A 19963-nucleotide genomic window follows, 5' to 3' on the forward strand; every position below is an offset into this window, starting at 1 on the left:
TTACCAACGGATTCTACTACAGTTAATACTTGTTTGCTAAAGTAAGTTAGATATGAAGTCCATACCTATTTGCATATTCCTTGATGATCTGATATATGCTAATCTTAATTGTTTCATTTTCAAATCTATTGTTGCTCCGGTCCTTGTATATCCGGAATTCAGCTGCTGTAACTGCTTCTCCATGAGGAATTTGAGTAAGATCAAACCGGAATTCTTTGTAATGCCTTCTCTGGTGAGAAAAATCTTTGTCTCTTTCAACTGTAAAAGAAAAGAAAAAGGAAAGAGAAAAAAGTGAGTCCTTTATAAAATATGGAAATTAATGGTAAATTCTCCAGCTTTGTAATTAAGACAAGCAAGCAGGATATTATAAAACTGGGAAAACACTAAAACCACAGGTTTATATGTGTTTCCAGTTGAAGGAAACTCTACAAACCAACAACCATTACTTCAAAAGCAACATAACCTCTGTGGTTTTATACAAATTCCTGGGTCCTAAACGGAAAGGCAATCCAAAAATATTTCTTAAAAATGAAGATTGTAAAGTGATTACTAGTATGTATCAAGTACAAGAACACAGAGGGTTCATACAATAATTAGGACTATGTTACAAAACATTCCAGAGTTCCAGGTGAAGGTGGTGGTGAGATTTAGCACAGCCAAGGGAGGAAAATAGGAAGACAAACCGAGAAACTGCAGGCACACAAAGACAGTGTTTATGACATTTTAGAGGTCAAGTACATAAAACAAATTCATTTTCAGAATAAAGATTATTGTTCAAATGTCATCCCCAGAAGAGTTTTTCTTCTTTCAGCAAATGAATTTTTTAATACGCACTTTCATTAGTTCCTATAGATTGTCTAGTATAACCTGCTTACCTGTGCTACAGCATACAGCCTCACAAAGACCTCTCTGTGCTCATACTCAGAATTGAGAGGGGGATATATGTTCCCTGTTCAGCAACTTTTCTATCAAATAAAGTCCAAGAACATTTCCTTTGGGGAATATTAAGGGATGTTGAAGAATTCAGCTGAGTAGGCATCCAGCATATTATTAATCTGGCTTTGTAAAATAGTTTATTATTTGATACAGTCTATTCTACTGGGTACCAAAAACTTTCTTAAAAAATACCTATTCAAAAGGTTCATTTTCAGTAATGTGATATCATTTGATGGAGTTCAGTTTCTCAGCATCAGTAAATTTCTCAAAATCTCAGTTATGTAGGATAATATAGAACGGGATTACAAAAAAGTCCACTCCAAAACACTGTATGCAAGTGTCTCACAATGACAGCCTACGATATTTTTAAAAATGTTTCTAGTGACATGTTTCATTGCTAAAGTTGTGTTCCAAAAAAAGTTAAGAAAATTTATGCTATATAAATAAATTTACCAAGTTCAAAAATTGGATTAAGATAAAAACATGTCTTTAAGAGGTTAATTGAAGTTATGTTAACATTACTATGAATATCTAAAACTTGGGATCCTAAACTAGAGAAAGGGTTAAGATTAAGAAAGGGAGAAGAGAGCCGTGACCAGCCGGGAATGACAGTGGGAGCGGAGGCTGTTAGAGCTCTGGGCGCCTGTGCCAGATGCGTGCCACATCTGAGAGGAAGCTCATGACAAAGGCCCTCACAATTCTTTGCCTTCATCATCCAAAATAATCTCTGGTTTACTTTCCCCAAAAGAGTAGGCAGTGGTTCAGGAGAGCGAGGATCTCATCCCCACCTCCACCACAGATTCCTCAGCCAGCAAAGGGAAAAACAGAAGCTATACTCAGAAGCATTTCTGTTCTATGGAGCTTGGCAAGGATGCTGCTCCTGGGCTGTCCGGCTCACTTTAACACATCACATGACCCATGGAGTTTCATTTTCTTAAAATATCATTGTTTTAGTCCTAAGAGAGGCACATTCCCAGAAAGATTATTTATCAACTTTTCTTTAAATAAGGAAGATCCCTTATTTTTAGAATCCTATTTTGGTCCATAATTTAAACCTATTTTCTATGTAAACTTCTGCTGGCAATAGTGTAGACTGCCATGAACTTGGCTCCTTCGTCTCCATTTGTCTGTTCTCCTGACTGAGTCGTGTAAGAGGGAAACCATAAGGACAGAAGACACCTAAAACCCTAGAAACCCCTTATCTAGTAACTAAAAGTGCATGTGTGAATAGAAAGCTAGCCACAACTTTTGTTTAGAGAGAACTAAATTTAATTCAATGTAAACTCATATCCTCTGATCTTAATTTAAGTAAAGTAGACGACATTATGAAACAGTCATGTTTTCTATGAAACAGCTGTGAATAGCACTAATTTAGATTCCAGGCACTCTTCTAAGTATTTTTAAACAGTAACATGTTACACTTCATAACAACCTATGAGGCCGATTGCATCATTATCCTCATTTTGAAGATGAAGACACTGAGGAGGTATAGAGAATGAGTACCTTGCCAAAAAGTTTGAACACAAGCATTCAGTGCCACTGGGCTATGGTTCTTAAATGTCAAATATATTACTTCTGCTTATATACTATTTATTACTTTGTCCTAATTTATGAAGTATTTATGCTTTAATAAAGATCTAAAACCTCACATTCACAAGTTCAAAATCCAAAAAGCTCTGAAAATGAAAAGCTTGGCTTCACATTCATTTGGCAGAAAAGTTGGAAATTAACTGATTTGAGGTCATTTAAAGTTTCTATTTATTCCACTTTAATATGAATATTTATTGCTTTGCTGCAGAAATGTTCATTTGTTTGACGAGGTGGCACTGCCCCAGCTCTGCTGAAGGAGTTCCATACTTTATGATATATACACCAACCAGCCATTCAGAAGTATATTTTCTCTATTTTGAAAGTAAATATTCAAAATTCTAAGTGGTAACATTTTTCATTAACAATCTATTTTATATTTGAAATTTAGACCAAAATAACTAAAGCCCTGGAAATAAGGGCTGAGTCATGAGTTTGTTAGGATCCAGTCTAAAGTGTGCACCTGGATAATGCAGATGAGTTTTGAATACATATTATGTAAAGTCATCTACTGTTCTGGAATCCCCTGTGAGATGTTAGTGTAATAAAGTGGAAAGCTAGAATTTCAGCTGTTATTATAAAATTTCAGCTTTATAATCCAGGCTATTTAACCTAACCCCTTAAGGGGGCAAATTTTCAAAGAGTTTAATAAAAATTTATATTAAATATACCACACAGAATAAAGTTGCAGTAGAGATTTGTCCAGTGATTCAAAATCCTATATCCTACTGCTTTGAATTATAATTTCACTAGTAAATTTCATGGGACATGTTGGAGTGAGTAATGGAATAAAATTTGTATTTATATAGCTTTGCATTCCTAATGATGCTCACAAATATTCACAAGGTAATCTCAGTTACCTCAAAGAGTAATGCTAAGGAGGATCAAATATTAATATCCCTGACTTAAGAATGAGAAATTGGGTGATGACAGCCAGGTGGTAACAGATGTCTGTTTTCTAAAGCTCATTAGAAATCTTTGTAGTAGAAAAGACTCTCCTAATTACTGAACAAAAGGATGAAAAACAAATAAAAAAAAACAGCAGGGTGGTGAGCTCATTCAAGTTATAACCCAGACTTGTCAAGGAGATAGAATGATGGGTGTTAAAACATAGTAAGATGGGAAGGTTATTTATCACTTTTCTCCAGTGGAGACCATTTGTTTGTCCCATACCACAGATATCATTTTCCTCATATGAAGTGGAAAGAGAATTTAGAAACAAATGTGACTAGATTTACAACACCCATATTGTACCAGTAAATTCACCTATGGAAACTGTATTTAAAAAGAGTATACAATGACCTGCTCAGACTGCTGTTTTCCGTCTGCTTACATATCTAACAAGATCAAAAGGCTATATTTCGCCAGTCCCACACACATTGCACTTAACTCCACATGCTCCTCTCTCATTGTCACTTATGATACATGCTTATTTTGAAGAGTAAGTATACTCCAATGAAAATCACCATTAAAATAAAATAATTTCGTCAACAGAGTTGCTTATTTTTTTTTGAGCTGATGGTTTCCAAGAGTGCTCTCTACAAAAATTGAAAAGATTTGCTTTGCTGCATATACATAACACCCAACCTCACTGAAAATAAACCATCAAAAATTCAGCAATATTTATACAGCTCACTAGTTCACCACTCAAAACACAGTCATAATGATGGTGGTGAATATACTTGCTTCTGTTTTGAGGAAGCAGGTTTTTGTGTGCACCAAACTTTTCCATCTATGTGAACTACTAAAACAACTGAAAGCTCACCTACACTGACATGACCGGAGAATGAATTTATTATTTTTTGGTTTGAAAAAGTGGCAACATCAAAGCATACAAGAGATAAAATATGAATCAAAGGATTCACATTCCCTGATTAATGGGCTGATAGTGAAAAGACACAGGATTCCCTTTACATAAGCATCAAACTGCATTCTAAGCACTCTAAATTGCCAGAGTTCTGCAAAGATTAAACTTCTTGTGGTTAAAGACATACACTGAAACCTTTTATTGTTGAGATATAACTTAACAGAAGTTAATGACTGATTACAGTCTTTTTCCCAAAAAACACCTCTGTGAATGACTTTATCATTAATAGAAATTAGATAGAAATGTCATGACTACATATTTTCAAGTCCACAATATCTGAAGAGTAAAAGTAATTAACAGAGAATTGCAGTTTTATCTCTGGAGTGATTTATCTACATTTTTAAGGAGATGCATTCATGGACAATCAATCTTAATCTCCCACACAAGGGCTGTAACTTGGAAGACACAAATAGAATCAGTAGCTGAAAAGCAAAGATAGCATTCTCCCAGGAGCCTAGCCAGCTGTTGAAAGAATACACATCACTGTTTGCTGCTGAGTGCAGAAAATCATTAAGAGATTATTCATAGAATTATTACTTACCTCTGTTGCATTTTAAAGTAAAAGAAAAAAAAAAGCAAATATATCATGTGTCTACCAAAATGTGTCACTTTGCAAAACCTCCTCGTCTCACCCACTAGTCCACTGAGAAACATAAACTTGGTCCTATAAAGGTCTATTCACTGGTCAGTAAATGCACATTACATGTTTCTTTGAATGAATAACCATTCCAGAGAGTGTGGTAAACTCCAGATTCCAGAAACCCTAACAGCCTTTTAACACCACAACAAAGTATGACCTGGAGGAGAGAAAATTGTCCCCCTAAATGTTTTGTTTCAAAGAACAATTTCAGTGTACTTTCAAATGTTAAAATAGTTAAAATACTCTTACTTATACTTATAAATGGTTCATGAATATAGTTTTATAAAGAAAAAAGATCTCAAAAGAAAGGTGAGATGGTTAAATAATTTAAATATTATAATTGGAAAAACACATTAATTTTTTAATCAATTTAAAATACAGTGCATAAATTTAAAAAATGTAATTAATGATCTGGTATTTGTTATTATTTTGCTTTAAAAAAATAACCAATTTAGAGACACAAAGAGTGAAGTCTTATATAAAGAGAGCTTTAGAATAATTGGGATGAAGATGTCTCATGGTCTACTTCCTTAGATTGGATGGGTTCAGCACTCAGCCCTCAGTGGTTATTTAGAATGCTGTAACAATAGCAGCTACACATATCAAACATTGGTATGAAAACTGATATCTCTAATTAATATATTAAAAATGAATTGTTGATTTCATAAAATTAATATATTTCAATTTTTTGTTTCTGCTCCCTTCTTTGAAGTAATAGGTAGAGCCTCCATTATCTCCTCCACAGCACAGATAAAAAAACAAAATACTGATCTCCTCAATGTCAGAGTTAACTATTGAATACAAAGCCAGGAAGAGTATCTCAGTTGTATGACTCCAATTTATGTTCAGTGCACTATCAATGGCTGCTACTCCTGTCTAAAGGCTAAAGTTTTTTCTTTCATTCCAAGGCCATTATTTCCACTTGAGCGTTGCTCCCCATTTCCTGTGCTCATTCTTAGCAAATTTTCTCCTGCATGTTCAAGTTCTCTCTCTACAATACTCCAGACAATAGAACACTAGAAATATACCTACATAGATGAACACAATTGGGATTATTGACTTGTTTCAACATATGTCATGGGACAGACGCCGTAAAGGTCCTTGGTAAGAGCTGTTAGAAAGAATTCATTGGTATTGGTGTAGAGTGACTTGGGCAACGATTCCAAGAAGCAGGGCTTTACTCTGGAACTGGGTGCCCTCAGGAAGCAAAGGTAACATTTGGTATTTTAGTAAGTTTTTCTAGGATTTTGGAGGAAGAGAAGTAGAATAAAGAAGTAGAATTGGCAAAGGAGCAGCAGTTATTAATGATATCCAGGAAAGGGTCATTTTCAAGATTTGAACACTGGTCTTTTTTAACACGTACTTTGATATGACTGTGAAATGTTCCTAATTTTCACCTCCTCCTTTGTGATCATGGAATGGCCTTGTCCAGCATGTGCCCCAGGAGAACTGTGAGGGCTGGGCCAGCTCCTAGCAACTCCAAGTCCCGGCTGACAGGTTCCGTCTACCTCTTGTCTGTCAGGAGGCTGCCTTTCTCTTTCTCACCCCCCGTATGTACTAACCTTGATCGTCCTAAAAATAGCTACTCTACTTCCACATTTATTCATTCCCAAAATATTTATTGCCTAACTGGCCCAAACCCTAATAGTTAAGGAGATATAAGAAGCAAAGAGATAGGAGCTCAGGATTTAAAAAAAAATAGACATGAAAAGTACAGGTATGATATAATTGTGGTGAGGCTCATAAGGGATATGTGTAATGCAAGGCAGAATAAAACGCACCAAAACGTTAAACATGAGGCTTCAAAGGAGATCATTTTGAGCTTGGTCTTAAAAAATTATGCTAGGTATAGAAAAGAGTTCATATAGATAGAAAGAGAAGTGATAGCTTATGGCCAAAGAAGTAAAAAATAAATACTTAATTGTCAATGCACATTATGGGATCTATGGGGTCAGTGGTGGAATATGAGGAATAGTAAGAGTTGTATGGGAATTGATCAATATTTTCCAGTACTCCCATCCCATTGATGCATTCTATAGTAATTAATGACAGGAACTTATTTTTTAATCATTATCATCTAGCACAAGCAAGCACACAGGTCAACTCAAATTGTTATGAAAATTGAATGAATTAATGATTCCTCAATAATTATCTCCCTTACCTAACTTCATAGCTTTGTTTATCCTTTCCAGTAACCAAAAATTTTTTCTGATTTTCAGAGATCCAAATTCTACCTCTACTTAAACTTTGCAGTTTAATCCCACAAAGACAACTTTGACTATTCCTATCCAAATTAATTTTCCTTCTGGGAACCCAAAAGCACTTTTTCTGTGTTTCCCTTTGGTAATGGAGATGATATGTACCATAGTTAAGAGTCCCAGTTATGAAGGGAGAAAAACTTGAATTCAATCTTAGTTCTCTACCTTAATAAATGTGATACTAAGAAATCTACTGATCCCTATGTCTTTATTTACCCATCTTTAAAATGCAGGTAGATAAAAGGGCTACTTCACAGTGTGCTCTGAAGTTTAAATGATACTTGAGAGACGGAATGTTAGCACAGGGTCTAGAACACAGAAAGATCTCTGAAAGAAATAGCTTTCCATTTGCATTGTAATTATTATGCCACTTTATATTCATCTCATAAGGAAGATACTTCAGAGAAATATCCTTTTTTGTTGTTGTTGTTGTTTCTTTGTATTTCTTCACATATCTCAAACAGGACTTTTTGTATAGTAAGTGATCAATAAAGTTTAAGTATATGAAATTGCTACTTGTCCTAAAACACAGCCATTTTGATTATCAAAATGTCAATTTCTTTATCAGAAATATAGGATTATTAAAGGGGATTTATGTTGTTGATTTTTAAAAAATAGTTGTTATAGTGAAGTTAAAAAAATCTTCAGCCTGGATTTCTACAACACTGGAAAGATAGAAAATAATTGTATTTACTCTATACCTTGTTAATTATTTCACATATACAAAGTTAAGAACAAAGGAGCACATATTTTGATGTTTACATGTTGCCCACCAGCTCAATAAAATGTGCTTATTCCAACACAACTTTTCTTTAAACAGGTGTGTTAGTCACTTAGCTATTTTTATCCCTGAAGCAACAATGTACCCCGAAGTAAAAAATATATATGTATCTATTTTATAGGTATTTATTTAGGAAATTATTGAAATTTAAAACAATATGTAACTTTTATGTTGAATATTAGTATTAAATTTCAAGAATTAGTTTAGATTAAATACAGAAGGTGATGCATGATTAATTTGTTTTGTAAAATAAAAAATGATTACTTAATGATGAGAAAATACATTTAATATATAAATAATGTGTTTTAATCACACTATGTGCAGATATTTGAGAAATGTGTTTTTGCCTGTAACATATCAATGTGAAGGCACACTGTCTGAGAATCACCATTTGGTAAATATTTATTTCTCATGTTGTCTTTAGTGGAAATATCTGTGGGTTTTATAGATTGCCTGGCAGCTAGAGGTCAACTAATCTCACCAGATTTCACTGAATTACTTTGTGAATTCTTCTGCTCCATAAGTTTAAAAAAAAAATCCATTTTAACCACCTGAAGGTGACAGAGGTCACAGTAAATCAATATACAGCAAAAACCTTCCCTTACATCTTGAATACAATGAAATGATAGTTTATCTGCAGCGAATATTTGTGGTTATCTGACAAAAACAGGTCAAAGGTTTTGTGAGTTTTCTTCTGAAATTGCTCAGTGCCTTCTCTAATGACTGATAATTGAAAACAGAGACTGGGACTATCAAATGTGGTGGGTGACAGATAAGCCCTAGATTAATGCCAATACTTGGTTAGGAGACACTAAAAGGTCAGGAGGCACAGGAATTAGCTATTGTGCTACTGTGAGAAGGCAGACATCAAAAGTCTATTATCCCCTTAATAGCTGCTCCCCAAGCCCGAAATCCAGTCTCACTTCCTCTGCTTACAATTTGGAGATAATCTGTTTATGCTTGTACACATGATGTCAAAGTGAAGCTGCTCACCCTCAGTACTTAGGACTTATATATTTTTATTATATACTAAAGAAAAAAATTTACAGCATATTTTCAGTGTACTCAATGCTCATTTTGGGGAATTTTAGAAACATTTTATCCAAAAAAAAAAAATTATACTTAATGGAAAGGAAGCAAAACTAGAAAACTTTTATGTTAAGTGTGTTTGGAATTTCTCTGTGGGGAAAAAAATGAAGGAGGTTTAAGACACAGTTTGCTTAGTATAAAAGATATGAGGTTTTTGTAGCTGAGCAAATAAATGTCTCAAATTTACTGCTTTATATTTTAAATCGGTATAAGTTTTATAGAGTTCACTGAAGTTCAATCTGTGGTTCAATCTGTCATTTTGAAACAAAAGCAAACTATAATTTTTTTCCCACCAAATGAGTTGTATCAGTGAAGTTTGGTACATGGAAGGAGGTCATGGAGAAATGTGGTTATACTTAATGATGTGTAACATTATTAGAGACACAATTACTTGGTTGTATAGGTTTTTAAGAAAAGGAATAAAATGATGTATAAGAATATATTACATATATACTCTAGAGCGATAAAAGGTTAGCTGATTTACCTATTCTGCTTAGGCAAGAAACCACAAGTGGCTATCGGTGACCTATGTTTTTTTCCTAAGAAGTGACTATTTGCTTCTGTCTCCCCACTAGATTTCAAGCTTGACAACAGCAGCATTTTTACTTGGCTTATTACTGTACAGTCGGCTCCTAACTCAGTATCTGGCACCCAGCATGCATCTAATATATATGTGGAATACATGAATATAAAAATGTAAGTCTGATTCTGGTTCCTTTTTGTCTTGTTTTGTTTAGGTTGTTTCAGAAGAAAGAGTAAATGGTGACCCTGTTAATCCAACTTAGCCAAAAGCAAGACCCCTTGACCATTTATTCTTAAATGAATCCTGCTCATGTGACAAAATACTATTATTCCTAATGATGTACTTTTTTCCATTCTTCTTTGAAAATAATTTAAATAAATAATGAAAACTTGTTAACTTAGAATCCTAATGTTTATATATCTATTTTCAGTTTCTATTAGCTATCTTGATACTTAAAAACATATGTTAGAATAATAGAATCTTTATGATGCTTAAACAGATATATTACTCTTGGCAACGGATAAAAAAGGAATAGATTCCGTGACTGGTGTAGCTAAGTTGGTTTGGCATCATGCTGCAAAGCAGAAGGTCGCCAGTTCGATTCCTGGTCAGGGTACATGTCTGGGTTGCAATCCAAGTCCCTGTTTGGGGCACACGTATGAGAGGCAACTGATTGATGTTCCTCTCCTTCTCTTTTTCCCTCCCTTCCCCTCTCTCTAAGAATAGATAATTAAATCTTAAAAAATGTTTTAAAAAGTAATAGAAGAGTTAAATAACATTATTCTTATTTTATCATTATTAATAGAAATATATTTAAAATAATTTGCAGTATAAATCAAGTGTTATAGAAGATAATATTTAAACATTTTTAGAATATAATATAAAAATTCCTATATTATTATTTATTTTTCTCTATGTAAAACACTTAAGAATTCTATTCCTCCACAATAAATATATGAAAGATAAAATTTTTGGTAGTGTGCCCATAAAGTTTTAATCATCTTCTTCCTAAAATATTAAAAATAGTTTTTCTCTTAGGAAATGATTTGTTTTCATTTCTTTTTTGTTTTAAATATTTATTATAGTCACTTTTATATGGTATGTTTTTCTAATGTTATCCTTGAAAGTGAAAATTTATTTCATCAGTATATATATGTACAGATAGAAACTAGAATACGTAATACATGACTTGCTTACATTCCTTCATAACACAGTATTAAAATTGTTATATGAATCAATACATTGTATTAAAAGATGTTTTCTATCATTGGAACTTGTGCTGGATTTAGTAAAGATGTAACAGTTGTCAAAATCAGTAAAGAAACCACACAATAGTGAATGAGACCACATTGTAATTAGAGTGAGTCAAGGGATCCTTAGTGGTTTCAGGACAAAAAATATTCATTCATATGAATAGTCTCATATTTTGGTTGATCTGGTTTCACACCCTTGGGCTTTTCCTTTGTATTGGGATTTTGTGTCAACCACAAAACTCAGAGCAAAACTTAGCTAAGAATCATTGAGCCGTATCTGGTTTTAAGTTCAGACTACACAAATCCTCCAAATTTCTTAAGATGCACACCTGGAACAGTAAATATTCTGAGCTCCTGGTCAGACGACTTCATTTTAGATTCAAGTGTAATAACTGCTCAAGTAGCCAATCCAATTTTATCAGATGGATGTTTTCTGATGCTTTTGTTGCTAAAAGTTTGACTTAATTACATTTAATCCTCCACCCAACTATTAATGTGTACTATTATATAAAGAGCTAAATTCAGCAATAAGAAAAGCTCAGTATTAACCGTAATTACACCATCTCAAAATGGTCAGGAACTGATGATATCTATGTAATATCTAGAAGTGAGCATAAAGAGCAGGTATGAGTACAGGGTTAAAAAAAGGATGATTAAGTATTAGATGTTTAAGAAGCTCAGTTGCTTAGAGCATCTTACTGATACACAAAGGTTGTGGTTCAATTCCAGGACAGGAATATATAAGAATCAACCAATGAATGCATAAATAAGTGGAACAACACATTTATGTTTCTCTCTCTCCTCTCTCTCTCAAAATCAATTAATTTTTTTTAAAAAGCAAGTGATTTCTTAGCTCATTCTCCACACCTGTGTTGCTGAGTGACTGCTCTTCTCCACATGAGCAGATTGGAAGTTTTCTGAGGGGAGGAGAATGGTGGCATCACCATTCACTTATATATATATACACATTATACATACATACACATCACCTATATATCCTAAGTTCCCAGGCCTCTTTCCCCACTTAGTTCCCAGAATATTGATAACCAGGCCTGTACCTTCCGGAAAAGAGAATAAAAGAGTCCTGTCATTGAAATATGACCATTCCAAGAAGGAAGACTAAGTTTCCACAAAAATGGTAAAGCAAGAATATCTTATAGAGAAAACGATACTAAGTTCTACCCATATGTTAAAAGCTGCTAATTAGGTTTTTGGTTTTTCACTGTTAAATCAGAGAAGACTGGCAAAGATCACCGATATCTGAGAAAATTCTCCACTTTGAAATACAGAGTCAAAAGCAGATTTTTTTTGAAGTAAAAACTTTGAAAGAACTTTGAAAAAAACACTAAAAAATTAGTTAATGCTCTTTGAGAGCTAAGTGAAGTTTTGCGCCCATGAAACATGAAGAAGATACTGTAAAAAAAAATCAATGCTAAAACATCTTTTAGAAATAAAGCTGAAAATCAATCTTAGTTTGAAAGATTAATTTGAAGAAATTTTCAAAAAAGGAGAGCAGTTACTTAGAGTGGAAAATAGAAGATGAAGGAAGGAAGGTATTGGTTTCAAATGAGCCCTAATAATAATTATTCCATAAAGAGAGATCAGGGGGAAAAAAGAGGAAATCCATCAAAGAAATAATTCAGTTCTCTGCTCCAAAGTACAAGTTTTAAGATTGAAAATGTCTGCTTTGCGGACAAACAGAAGATTCAATAAGCTTCCAGAGACAAAATAGAAATCATGTAGAGAGGAGAAATCAGGTATCAAAATGGATTGGGGCATCTCAAAAACAAAACCAAAATCCAGAAGACAAGGCAAAAATGCCTTCAAAATCATGAGGATAAATTATTTCTACCCTGGAATATCATATTCAACTAAATGATCTATCAAATATAAAGGTATAATAAGGACACTTTCAAACATGAAAGATACCACAAATTTGACTCCCAAAAAATTTTTCAGGAATTTGATCTGCCAAAACAAGAAAGCTAGAAAGGAGCTGAAGTCATGGGTATTAGAAATAGAAGGTTTAACACAAGAGAAACAGAGAAACAAAGATAATTCCCAGAATGATGATGATGAAGGGAGATTTCAGAATGTCAGTCATGCTCCAGGCATTGAAGGCAAACAGTCCATATTGGAGTGATGTGACTCAACAGAAAGATGTGTTACGGCTAATAACACAAAGATCTGGTACCATCCTTTGAACCTTACAAAGACTAGGTGAGGCCGAACCAGATTTGCAACTCTAAGTAGCTTTCTAGACACATATTTATGAAGTCCCTGCTCTCTCCTCAAAATCTTGCTGCCTGGGTCATCTAAGAATACTCATTTCTTCCCATAGAAATGGTTTTTTTTCCTACTTTTTTTTCATCTTTTTTTTTTTTTGCAATTATCCTCAGAATTGACTGTTGACTATGGTGAGCCTAGAAGCTGCCATTAGAAAAAAGATCTCTCACCAAGTTTCACTTGACTGGACCATACTGAGCCCCACCACATTCAAACACCCCCAAAATCCCCAGGATAACACAGAAAGGAATCTTTAACAACTGTCAAGCAAACTAAATCAGAATTTTATTTAGTAGTTATGTTTAGCTTACCTTCTGGAAGCACTAAACACTTTTACTTAAATATCCAGCTTTATGCTTTCTATTAGTTTTAATTATAATTGGTTTTATATTTATTCACATGTGAAATATATCTGATAAAATATAAAAGATGTAATTGAAGTAGAGAAAAATGGCATCCAAGTTGATATAGATAGTAATCCATGGAGTGTGATTTCAAATCTAGAGCTGACCACATCAATAACTCTAAAGAACCCATCATTAAAATGAAAAGGGAACCGATCATGTGGTAGAACATATTTGTCAGTGATACATTGGACAAGGGTTTGATCTCCAAAATATACAAAGAACACATCCAACTCAACAGCAGGAAGACAAAAAATCCAATTAAAAATTGGGCAAAGGACCTGAATAGACACTTCTCCAAGGAGGACATATGGCTGGCCCATATATATATGAAAAGATGCTCAGCATCACTTACCATCAGAGAAATGCAAATTAAAATCACAATCAGATGTCTCCTCACACCTGTCAGAATGGCCATCATAAACAAATCAACAAACAACAAATACTAGTGAGAATGTGGAGAAAAGAGAACCCTAGTGCACTGTTAATGGGAAGGCAGACTGGAGCAACCACTGTGGAAAACAGTATGGATTTTCCTCAAAAAACTAAAAATAGAACTGCCTTTTGACTCAGAGATTCTACTACTGGGATTATACCCTAAGAATCCCAAATCAGCAATTCAAAAGAACTTATGCACCCTTATGTTCATAGCAGCACTATATACAATAGCCAAGTGCTGGAAAAAGCCTATGTGCCCATCAGCAGGTGAGTGGATCAAAAAAACTGGGATACATTTACACAATGGAATACTATGCAGCAGAAAGAGAAGGAGCTCCTACCTTTTGCGACAGCATGGATGGAACTACAGGATATTATGACAAGTGAAATAAGCTAGTTGGTGAAAGACAAATACCATATGAACTTACCTACAAGAGGAATCTAATACCAAAATAAACTAACAAACAAAATAGAACCACAGACATGGAAACATGGAACAGACTGACAGTGACTGGAGGGGAGGGAGGTGAGGGGGACAATGGTGGGAAGAAGGGGATGTGACTAGTCAAAAACCATGTAGGAATGACCCACGGACACGGACAATAGTGTGGGGACTGACTGTGGGAGAAGGGGGTGGGATGGGCAGAGGAGGACAAAGTGGGAAAATTGGGACAAAATGTAACAGAAAAAAAAACAAAAAAATGATTAAAAAATAGAAAGGAGAATAACAGAAAAAAAAAAGTTCCAAGAGCCTATTAAATTTATTTTTTGAACTTTTATCTTTATGCTTTGCCTCAGTTTCTATACTAATTCAAAATTTTTACTGTTTCTCACTTTTTCTTTATACATCTCTCATTTACAAATAATTATAGAGTGATTTGAAATATCACCCACTAGGGAAGATTTTAAGTAATCTTCATGGATCACAGTACATCGCTCCTGTACATAAACAGTATATAACAATTGATGCTCCATTGTATTTCTCACCCCTCAAGTGTGTGTTCACAAGGGCAAAAAGGCACAACCCTGAAAGCAAATGAACATTAGTAAGAGCAGTCTACTAGACATTGCACTTAACTCATAGTGAACACAAAAGTTATCTCAAAGCATATTTCCAGTTATGACTAGTTTTCTTTTTTTGCTTTTGAAGAAAAGCAGCTAACACTGAAAATAGCAAAGTAAATCATTATTAAATAGAAGAGGGCTGACAATGTTGATGGAAATGGATAAGGGAACTTATTTTGGAAGAGGAACAGGATGCATCTGAGAGAGTAATGGATTAATAAAACACATTAATATCCATTATCTGATAAATGCAAGCAAGGAATGTCACAGAACATGTAGCTAGGAAAGCACGCTCAAAAGAATAAACAAAATCTGTCATTAACTATAATGAGGATGGGACATAAATTAGAAGCTATAATTTTCTCCTGGGTTTATTGGCTATTTGTATGTCACATTAGTTGAGATGCCTTTCCACATTTTCTGTACCTTTTTTATTGAGTTGATTATGAGTTGAATTATTCTCCAGCTTTATTAAGGTATAATTTACAAAAAAAAAAACACTGTAAGATATTTAAAAAAAGGAATTAGAAGCATAGCGTCTCCCTCTTACTCAAAATAACAGAAGATATTCTGTATTCAATTATGGAATACTAATGAATTTATAAAGCTTAGATATATATTTACAAATCTTATAATATTCATAGATTCAGTAATTATTATAAAAATTATACCTACTAATATTTACGACATACTAAAAATGCACATAATCTTATTTAATACAATATGTATTTAGTGAAGGAAGAAAAAGATATTTAGCTAGACTTACTGAATGTTTATTATTTAGCCACTATTTTAGGCAGAGAAGATGGAGAACAGAGAGGAGGGGGGAGATAGAGAACCAGACTGCAACTGTCTATTATCTGAGGTATCTTAATTCTGGAAAAAAAAATATATATCGTTAAATTTATACCTAGCATGAAACGAATGTTAATGAGAACATTTTTTCATCTGTGATTAGTGTCTTACTTTTTGAAATATGAAATGATCTGTTCTCTTGTATTTTATTATATTTTAATATTATTTTACTGTATTATTTCTAATGCCATTTATCCACCTATACCCTCTTCCACTTCCATTCTCTCCCTTCTCCATGCAATTGCCACACAGTTGTCCCTGTAACTAGCCACTTGCATTTTAATTTCATGAACAGATATTTCCTTTTCTCTGTCCTTGAACCCTGCTTTTCATTCACTTCTAGCTATATTTTGAGAAAATAATTTCATAAAAATAAATCTTTTTTTAAATTAATTATTTTTTTTCAAAGGGGAAAGTCAAGGAACATATAGCAAGGACTCATGGACAAAACCAAAGGGGAAGAGCTGAGGGAGGGAAGGTGGGAGGGGGCAAGGGAAAGAGGTGGGGGGAAGGCAGAGACAAATGTATTTAAAAAGTAAATAAACTAATTTAAAAAAAAATGATAAAAAAAAAACAAATACATTTGTCTCAGCCTTCCCCCCACCACTTTCCCCTGCCCCCTCCCCACATCCCTCCCTCAACCCTTCCCCTTTGGTTTTGTCCATGAGTCCTTGCTATATGTTCCTTGACTTGCCCTTTCCCTTCCTTTTCCCCCCACACTTCCCCGCTCCTTCCCTCTTGTCTCTGTTGGTTTCCTTTCTTTTCAGTGCTGCTGGTCTTATTTCCCTTGCATCTTTGTATTGTTGGTTAGGTTCCACTTATAGGTGAGATCATATGGTATTTGTTTTTTGCCCCCTGGCTTATTTCGCTTAGCATAATGCTCTCCAGTTCCATCCATGCTGTCGCGAAGTGTAGTAGTTCTTTTTTTCTTTCTGCTGCATAATATCCCATTGTGTAAATGTACCATAGTTTTTTCATCCAAACATCTACTGATGGGCATTTAGGTTGCTTCCAACACTTGGCTATTGTAAATTGTGCTGCTATGAACATTGGGGTGCATAGGTTCTTTTGAATTGGCGTTTTGGGATTCTTAGGGTACAGTCCCAGCAGAGGAATCACTGGATCAAAAGGCAGTTCCATTTTCAGCTTTTTGAGGAAATTCCACACTGCTTTCCACAATGGCTGCACCAGTCTGTTATCTGCATAAATAAAACTACATACTCATGTGTTCAATATCACTTGCCTCTTGCCTATGAGACAGGGGGTGTGTTTATTTTAGTAGGATTCTTAATTGTCCCAAAAGAAAACTTGTACTTGGCTAGTCCATGTTTCTGTTTGCAGGTTTATATCCATTCCTTTAGGTTATGGCTATAAAAATTCAATTAACTATCATTTCATTAATCTTTGCATGTGGCAGATACTATGTATACTAGGTGTCATGGGAAATATATCCCTGCCCCCAAAATAGTGAAACTCATGGTTTATACACCTTTTTGATTTATCTAAAAAATAAATAAAAGAACACGTTTAAGTTGACAGCACAGATGAAATTTCAGTAACAGATTCTGTAGGCACTCAGAATATACCAAAAAAATTCTGGGTATGATTAGTTTGAAAACATTTTCTTGTGAATAGTGGTCCCTATTTAGTGTTTTGACACAACCCCATTTAGAGGGAAATATTCACTGTATCGTTAATATAATATCTAAAATATAATTGAATGAGAACCAAGGGCCTATCCAAAATGCACCCAACCAAATTCCTATCAATGAAAAGATAAGAAAACCCAAGATTTCATCCAAAGCAGGGGTATAACATAGATGAGGCAAAAGTTCCTAACCGAGTAGGCTCATCTCTGATTTAAAATGTGTGTGTACAGAAAAACTTTGACTTGGTTAAGCTATGTTCTTTTACCTTTTGTACTATACGTTGCCTTAAAAATAAACTCATATTGCAAATCTTATTTCATTCATATTTACTGAGTACCTATTTTGTACAAAGTGCTCAATTTGAAGTTGTAGGGTGAGGGGGAGCCAAATACATACATAGACACTATTCTTGTGTTTAAAACTAAACTACCTTACTAGGGCTCAGGGGCATATAGTTCCATTTCCCATCTCCCTCTGTCTGCGGCTTGGACTCTGTCCAATTTCCATTAAACCATTTTTTTTTCTTTGTAGAATTCCAACTATAGTCTCCATTGTGTTCAAGAGAAAAGGCAATAGATAGAACAGATTTTCAAAACATGGAAAACACTTCAGTGGCAAGGGACTAAGACATTTTCGGCCAGAAACTATTTGAAGAAAAGTGTTACAAAGTTTTCAATTTAAATTTAAAACCAAAGTGAGAGATGAATTTAAAGTTAAACAGTACTAGTATAGGAGAATAGGTATACAATGTACACCACTGCTGATATATATTTAATATGTTTTGATTTAGCAAATGAAGTACTGAATTTGTTCTTTCTTAAATATTAAATGAAATCATGACACCATCTCATTTTTTTTTTAATTTAAGTGCAGGCTGCTCAATTTCCCCAATGAAAACAAAAGTCAAAGATTAACACACTTGTGAACTTGATTAAAATATCTAACATTCTCATAAAAATATCAGAGAATGAATGAACAATTATTAGAATTACAGTTGGTGTTTACTGATCATTTAAAGTCTGACATGCAATGAATTAAGACACATTTTATGAAACACTATATAAAAATCTATAACAAAAATTCCAAATAACCTTAAAATTGATTGTTATTGAATTATTGCAACAAATTTTTTAGCATTAAGTAGTAAACATTAACCAATTTCTGGAACACATACAGACATAGAACTATTTTGCAGTGACTAGAGAGCTGATTTCAAAAGCCAAAACAAACAAACAAAAGCCTTCCCTCATCACTCTAAAGGGCTTTAGGTCTGGGAATAATAGTTCCATTGTCTAGCACAAAAATATCTAACTTTGTAAGTCTTGGTGATCCAAATTATTCGATGAATGGTAGTAAGAATGAAATTTTTGTCTACTGACTATTATATAGATTCCCAGATGACAGGCTCTAGGCTGTAGGTACCTTAAACTCCCCACCCAAACACATAAGGAGGTATCAGTGGGAGACCTCCCAGATTACCTCGTTTGCCCCCTCTCTCTCCAAACTGGTGCCAACTAATGTATTCCAGAGAACACTACCAATCTCAAAGCCATGTAGCTGTACTTTTGCAATTTCATGTTCTTCTGTGAAACATCAATGTTAGGAAACCCATAAATCTATTTAAATATTATTTCACACTATAATTTAAAAACATGTATTATATCAAACTTGAAGGGTATAAAAATTAACTTTGGAAGAAATGTTGTGGATAATAAATTAATAATGAAATAATAAATTAACCAAAAGCAAAATTCGTCAAATTTGTAAGACAAACTATTGTGTTAGTTTTGGTGTTGAAAGTATAGGAAAAACTGGTAAAAACTATAACTAGCACAAATTTTAAAAGAATTGTTTGTATCTTTTGTAACTAATTTAGATATATAGATGATAGATAAATAAATAGATGATAGGTGATAGATAATAGATGGATAGGTGATAGATGATAGATGGATATATGATAGATGATGATAGATAGATAGATAGATAGATAGATAGATAGATAGATAGATAGATGATAGATAGATAGATGATAGATAAGTAGGTAGTTTACTTTGGGCTAAATCTTTCCAGTCTCTAAAAACTCCTCTTAAAATACCTCTTAAAAACTCCTGGGGTGTTCTCCAGATCTGGACTTTTCTAAGTTATTTACATCTTTTTAAAAAATATTGCTCTATTCTATTGTTACTCCACAGAAATATCTATAGAATCACATATTTTCATGGTGATTTTGTTGCCAGACCTCTGTGTAAATTTATGATTATCAATCATAATCATGATGATTATGACTTAGACTTAACCTAGACTTAGGTTAAGATGGTATGTGGTTGCCTCT

General features: G+C 33.8%; 1 protein-coding gene across 1 annotated transcript in view; it reads right to left on the reverse strand.

Moving 5' to 3' along the window:
- The window catches only part of BMP5 (bone morphogenetic protein 5), a 109505-nt gene that overhangs the window by 51218 nt on the left and 38324 nt on the right, over nt 1-19963 (reverse strand). The window contains exon 2 of the mRNA XM_054569503.1: nt 66-258. Coding sequence (XP_054425478.1) covers nt 66-258 — 193 coding nt within the window. The remainder of the gene's footprint in view (nt 1-65; nt 259-19963) is intronic.

This window comes from Pteronotus mesoamericanus, unplaced genomic scaffold (assembly GCF_021234165.1).
Source record: "Pteronotus mesoamericanus isolate MK-2021 breed Mesoamerican mustached bat unplaced genomic scaffold, CSHL_Meso_final contig_20, whole genome shotgun sequence".
In the NCBI taxonomy this organism is placed as follows: domain Eukaryota; kingdom Metazoa; phylum Chordata; class Mammalia; order Chiroptera; family Mormoopidae; genus Pteronotus; species Pteronotus mesoamericanus.